Consider the following 7147-nt stretch of genomic DNA (forward strand, 5'->3'; position numbering starts at 1 on the left):
CACCTTTCTCTGTGAAAAGAAATTAATGAAGTGAAGCAAAGGGAAGGTGATTGACTGTTCCACTTGGGAAAAAAAGTAAAATTATTTTACCTGTGATAATAAATTCAGAATGTTTTGTGGGAATTGTGTGTCTGTAAAATCCCCTTTGAATTGAATTTCAGCATTAAAATGTATGCAGCCATTTGGTATCACACTTTTCCTGACAGTCTTTGAGCAGTTTGAAACTGAAAACACTCACCGGCAGCCGTAGCTAAACTGGCAGGAGGCGGCTGTGCAGTTCCAGTGGTGAGCGCTGTGTGTGCGCGCTTGGAAAATACACGGTAATCACGGCGAGGGTGAAGTATTGCAGACGAAGGAGATGGATCATTCTCTTGGATTGTTACAGAGGCCACAGTTCAATGGATGTTTTGCATTTTTGTTATTTGTTGCCACTTGGGTAAGTTGGGGATTTTTGCTTCAGCTCCAGAAGTGCCTGAAGAAGACGTGCTGTGTGCTTCACTGGAGATCCCCGTGGGGATCCAGTTCGGTTTCCGAAAACACCCACAAAAGCAATTGCATTTTAAAGGAATGATTTATCTGGGGCGCTTTAGATCAGATTCTTGTTTGCAGTTTCTCACTTTATGCGTTTCAGCTTGGTAATCGGTTTAGCCCTACAGATAGGTTTCTAAACTCGCCTGGATCCCTCCTCTGGAGAGATCAAATGTCAGGATGTGTTCTGCAGCATCTCCAGATGCCGTCATCCTCCTTACTTCTTCTGTGAACATTTTTTTTAAAAGAAGCGATAGAAACAAACTGAAAGTTTGAGTCTAATTTTTTTTTTTATTCTCATCTTGATAATGCCCAAGAGGAAGCTGGTTTTTTTGACATGCTTCAAGTACCACTATGGTCTGAATGTGAAAGGTGCCCTCCAATAGCAGTTCCAGATTCCCCAACCACACGGAATAAGGTGAAAGGCACTCCCTTCAGTTGGTACTTCCTAAACCACATGGATGTAGCGGGCAAAAGAGCACTTTCTGTTCTTCACACAGAAGTCTACAGCTATCCGGTTAGTTCTGAAAACCTAATCATTGGGGTGGGTTTTTTACTTCCTTTTTTTTTACCCTCTACTGGTTGCTTGTTCATCAAGTCTGCAAGGCTTGGACCTGGTACCTTTATCGAGTGCCATTATTCACTTCAAGGTTTTCCATGGTGGCAAGGTTCTGCACCCTTTGATCCGGTCGTGGGATGAGGGCTCGTTACATGAACTCCTTGGGCAAAGGCAGGCCAGGTTTTCATTTGTTTTCTGTGAAGTCATTGCTGCAACAGTGAAGAAATGTGCTCAGATATTTCCTTTCGCTCCTGCCTCAATGGGTGGTTGTAAGAGTGTTTGCATCCCTTCTGCATGGCTTGATGATCGTGAGGTGGAGGCAGCGCTCCTTGTAGGAAGGCTGCTGGAGACCCTTACTGACTTTCCGCTGTGTGGCACTGTTCGTGTTTCTCTTGGTATTGTGTTTTACTGAAACACATCCACAGGTGAAGACGGCCCACAATGATGGTGGTTTACAATTTGATCATGGTTTTGTCAGTAAGACCTTCACCAGGTGGCTGGTTGTACAAGTCCTCTTGCATCTGAGATAATTCTCCTCCTCTATCTTCAGATTATTTCTCTGAAAATTGTATTTTATCCAAGCTCACATTCTGGTGCTAACTGGACCGTGTTTAATGGTGATATGTAGGAGGTCAGGTGAAACGACCAGCTGGTCCCTTCCGGCTGCTAGCGCTGTGAGGTCTTGGACAGTCCCTAGTCAGCAAGCGAAGCAGGCGGTGCTACCTGCAGAGGAAGAGCCCAGCGCACTTTGTGAACTGGACCGGCTTGAAGGGGTGGCTTCAAGTTGACCAGTCCCATGTGCGACTGGTTTTCAAAAGTCTGCGAGGGGGAATAGGGGATTCGTTTTGATGCGCAGCGGGACAACGTGCTTGCTTTCTACTGCCACGCTGGCTTGGGTTGTGTGCCAGACCTTGCAGTGCAGTCCCTGAATGGTTTATAGCCATGACACAAACCAAACCAGACAGGCGCCTTCGTCTGGCAGGTCTGCATGACCAGAGGTCTGCATTGTGAAAAAGCAAGCAGGTACGTACAGGAATGAAAAGTCATTTAGTTTTCCACAAACTAATGTTTATACATGACCGAGAGTCTGTCTCGGTACCATTCCTGTCACCTGGAGAGTGTATGCATCTTCCTCGACTGGAAGATGGACCGATGGAGACCAGTCCTCGCAGTCTCAGGTAAGTTTATACATGCTTCTAGTTCCAGAGGTCTGCAGAACGGACAACTCTGTCTGCTCGCACAGGAGAATGTGTGGGTTTAGCTATCAAAAAAACACCTTACAAATTGCTGCAGATCTTTGGTGCAAAGGACAATGACACACAAATTATCGGGAAGAGCACAGAGGAGAGCAGCGTTGTCTTTTACCCTATTCCAGCGGCTCGCCTAGCAAATGTGAGAGGCACGAGGCAGCATCCTCGCTGGAAGGACTAAGACACGTCTATTTGTTGTTTTGGGTGTGGCAGTCTACACTGAGTACTAAGAGTTGGAGAGGATGATTGAGAAGGAAGGGGGGGATCGGATTTTCTGGGATGTGGCATCAGGATCATAGGTTTATTTTTCCCCGGTGGCTGTAGCCTGGTGTTCTGAGCAGGCACCTCACAGCCTGGTCCTGTGTAAGACGTGCTGCTCTTAGGAAAACGCAGACATTTCAAGGGTGCCACGACACAGAAACGTCAGAAGAAATGATTTCTTCTTCTCCAATAGGTAGTTGAAAGGCAAAGCAAGTTTACATGACTCGCAAGGTCTGTATGCAAGAAGGTAACCCAGTCTGCAAGAAATCTGCTGTTTATTCAGGATTGTTTAAAGTTTGCCACCCACTGTCTTCTGACAGAATCAGCACTGCTTGAAAAAGCTTCGAGGAAACAATATGTTTGGTGCAGAGGTGCGATGACTAATCAGCATTCTGTCCTCCACCCCAGCCAGGCTGCAGAAGTGATTTACTTGGGTGTTTGAAGATGAAATGCTGATCTTTGGTAATTGCATTCAAACAGCTGTGCAGTATAAACCTCTGAAACCCTCCTTTGTGCTGTCAGCTAGAACTGACCTTCCCGCAGACTTACCAGCAGAACACAAAGTGATTGCTTCATCACGTGCAGCGTTTGGGGCCATGGGGAGAAGGCATTTGGAGAGCCCTGGCAGGAGGTGAGACAAGAGGCGCCTGTCGGACCCAGCTCTGAGGGTGATCTTACCATTGAATCCACCGATGGCAGAGCCAGGACAGGACGATGGGATACCAGTGTCACCTGGTACCGCTTACGGAGGGGCTAGGTGTCACACAGGTAAAACGTGCAGGGTAGTCAGAAAAAGGATTTCAGATGCTTGGATAAATATTTATAACTTTGCTGTCTGTGGTTTAGGTGCTTATGGTCTGTTTTGATCTCCGCAGTCAGGAGCAAAACTGAGTATGACGTTTGTGGAGGAAACAGATGATGTGTTTCCCAGGGCTACCTGGTCACTGCAGCCCTAGATTTCCTACAGCAAAAAACCCAAAAAAACAAAATACAAAAAAAGTTCAAGCATGGAAGAGCTTTTGTGAATCGAGTTAAGAATTGGGCTAAATGTTTGATTTCATGTGCAAATGAAGCCAGGGCTTCCTTCCACAGCTGATCTCTCCCCTGGAGGAAGAAGATGAACTGCTAAAAGAAGAAGAATTCCATCGCTGTGGGCTAGCTGAGCTGACTGCCAAAGGTGCTGCGGTACGTGCAGACACGTCGGATGGTGTGAAAGCGAGTCCCTGGAAGAAGGACGTTGATTTGCTCTGCAGTGCTTGCTTGCCTGGTGCTTGATTGCTGCGCTGATACCACCGCTGCTGGGGAAAGCCTTCCTGCGGCGTGGGTCTGGGGGGAGCCTACCTTTGCCCCCCCAAGGACTGTGGTGGTTTAAAGTTTGTAAGATTATGATTGCTTTACTTAAAAAGCAAACCCAAGAAAGCTCTGTACCCAGGCGATTCGCTGCATCCCTTTCAAACACTGAGTGAGTTACGACAGCATCGTTTCTGTGGTTCCATAGGAACCACCATTCAAATTACGAAACTCCCTCAGGTTTTTTTGCAGGTGTAGCTTCTCAAAAGGCAGAGACTTCTCTGCAGTAGGAGAGAAGTCTTAAAGGACTTTAAGGGGTCGACTTGTCCATGTGTGTTAATGGCAAAATACCCTAACGCTGTGTTTTTCTTCCAGTTGCGTTTTCAGGCCTTGGCTTCACCACCTTCTACTTGGCCGGCAAGTTACACTGCTTCACGGAGAGCGGCCGGGGGAAGAGCTGGCGCCTCTGTGCGGCGATTCTCCCGCTCTACTGTGCCATGATGATTGCCCTGTCGCGTATGTGTGATTACAAACATCACTGGCAAGGTGAGACGTGGAGATACTATTTTTTATTATTATCCTTGTATTAATTTGCTGTCTTGGGTGGACCCAGGGTAGGCTGGATCTGGCCCAGCAGAGTAGCTCCGTCGTGTGCCCAGCCCCTGCCTACTCATCTTCCAGGTACTTGCTGCCTGCCCGTTGGGTATGTGAGCGATTGTTACGTGTGGTTGCGTGTGCATTAGCCCAGACTGTGTGTTGCTGGTCGTTGCAAAGATGCCCTCAGTCACGTGTCTGTGGTCTGGTCACATGATGCAGATGAGGGAATACCCTGTTTTTCATTCAAATCAGTCTGTTGGGCGTGAGGCGGGCTCATAGCTCCTCCTGGAGAAGGGTAGAAACACTGCGTACCAAGGTACACGGCACTGCTTGTAACAGATGCTGCCCACGCTGAAAACCTGGCTGCAGGGTTTGGTGGTTTTCGTTCTCTCAGGTTTTTTTGCCGAGGTTGTAATTGTTCCCAAGGTGTCAATTCCACACTTCCCAAAGTCAGGCCCTACTTAGGGAAGAGAAATATTTCATCTTCTCGTTGCATCCTATTAACAATGATTTTCCGTAGTTCTGGGCTGCAGATATTTTGAGGTTGATGTTTTGATGTTCTGCCCAGAGGTTAGCCTGGTGGGTTCAGTGTTCATTACTATTCACAACTGTTCATTAAATTGTAACTGCAAATGAACGGCGACTGCATTCCGTATGGAGAGTAGGTCATTGCAGCAGCATGCAGTGTCTTCCTGGATTGTAAAGTACATCCCAGAGCTAAAGGAACATGCCACACAACCTGAAACCTCGCCTGTGTGAGGGAATGGCAGTCACTGACAAAGCAGGAGGTGCCTCTTCAGACTGCATCAGCAGCGTCTGATGCATGGGCGAGTTGTGGAAAATGTCTGCTCCGGATGAACCGGCGTCCTGGAAAGTCTGCATGTGGTGAACGGTGGGACATTCTGAAGTGAAGCATCAACAGTCTGAAGAATGCTTAATCCCAATATTTTTAATTACTTCTTATTGTTGCTAGTGGAAAATTTGGCTCTTCGTTGTTAGGTGAGCAGTCTCATGCAAATGTGAATTGAACGTTCTCACAGAGCGTCCCTCTGTCCCGCCGGGCTCCTTCTGATCGCACGCAGCAGTCAGCTTGCCAGGGTGGGACCACCCGTGCTTTTTCTTGCTCTGTTTTTTGTGTTTGTGCAGCGTCCTGTTCTCCCGTACCTGCCTAGCCGTGACGTATTCTTTAAGGGTCTCTGGTCTCCTGCAGACACCTTGTCTTGTTTCAGGGCTCATTTTGCGTGCTGACACTCGGAGCTGGGGGGAGTCTCCAGCACAAAGCTGCTGTTGGAGAGGCGCTGCCTCTCCAGGCTGGCCGGCAGGACAGACGGCAGTTGGGACTTCCATGCTCCGTGTGCGACACTTGGCCAGTTTGACCTCTGCTAGAGAGAGAGCTAGAGAGAGGGGTGTGGATGGGTGTGAATGGGAGCGTGCAGGTTTGCTCTCAAGCTTTGAACCCCGGTTTACAGTCTGTACTCTCTCTCGCCAACAGTGAGAATTATTTATGTACTGAAACATGTGCTATGAGGCAGATTATTGTGGTGTATTTTAAATATGATAGAAGAAAACTACACCCAGGGGGTTGCGACTGCGCCCATTACAGCTGCTCGTATTTTTCTCTCTGAAGTTTAAGGAGACAGAGCTGAAAACTCCGCTCTTGGCAAGCCAAGAGCAGTGCTCACAGGCAGCCTGCTTCAGGTGGCGGGTGCTTTGACCTGAAGGAACCCCTCGCTCAAGGGAGGGACTAGTTCCCCCTCTAACATACAGCACGGGAGCTCAGGCCTCCTCCGTTACGCTCAGCAGAGTCCACTAATTGTGTTAAATTACTTGTGGTGGCTTCGTGACAAAGTCTGAACTGTGCTGTGGGAGTGGACGAGGACCACCACGCGGATGTCCAGGACTTGGCATACTGTAGGTAAAAGCTGGCGTGGGGTGTCCTAACTTTGAAAAGCCAGTGAGTGGGCTCGGGATCTTCATACCGTGAATATTTCATGAGCTCCCTTCAGCCTGGCTGGAGAGTGTGGTATTCAAGATCTTAGTGTTGGTATTGGTGAGTATCAGGTTATTTCCTTCTGCATCTGGAATGCATTGACTGCTTTGAGCTCCCTAGATCTCTGTACAGGCTTACAGCACTGAAAATGTTAATTTATTACTGAAATAAGTCACAATTTTGTATGAAAAAAAGTAAAGATAAATACTGAGGCTGAAAGAATATTGTTTTTCCTTTATGGGCAAAGGAAAAGAAAGACAAAAAAGAAAACGGAAGCTGTGGCTACCATAGCTCAAACAAAACACTGAATTGTTGTTACCAAAACCGGGAGTGAAAACAGCTGCCTGCGTGTTTGCTCGTTACCCCCAGTCAAGGCCACTAAGCTAGAAACCGTTGCCATAAATCCTGAAGTGAACTTGTATTGATGCGGTGATCAAACCGAGGCCTGGAGTTGCATAATTTGCATATAAATTTTTTTAAAGTAATTATCTAGGCAAGTTTTCAGCAAGTTTTGTGAAATACTGGGGAACTCAGAGAGGACTGGCAGAAATCTGGTGGCTTTCTCCGTACCTGACAGTAGTAACCATAGGCTTGCCCTCATTGTCAAGCAGAATAAAAAGGCAGCGGGCACAGTGCTCCGCCAGCCGCAGCTGGAGGAGGGGGCCCCGAGGG

The 7147-nt window shown here is 47.7% G+C and overlaps 1 protein-coding gene across 1 annotated transcript in view; it reads left to right on the forward strand.

Moving 5' to 3' along the window:
* PPAPDC1A (phosphatidic acid phosphatase type 2 domain containing 1A) overlaps positions 1-7147 on the forward strand; it is a 36686-nt gene that overhangs the window by 27379 nt on the left and 2160 nt on the right. Inside the window, exon 9 of the mRNA XM_010139418.1 lies at positions 4264-4434. Within this exon, the coding sequence (XP_010137720.1) occupies positions 4264-4434 (171 nt within the window). The remainder of the gene's footprint in view (positions 1-4263; positions 4435-7147) is intronic.

Source organism: Buceros rhinoceros, unplaced genomic scaffold (assembly GCF_000710305.1).
Source record: "Buceros rhinoceros silvestris isolate BGI_N320 unplaced genomic scaffold, ASM71030v1 scaffold21477, whole genome shotgun sequence".
Lineage (NCBI taxonomy): Eukaryota > Metazoa > Chordata > Aves > Bucerotiformes > Bucerotidae > Buceros > Buceros rhinoceros.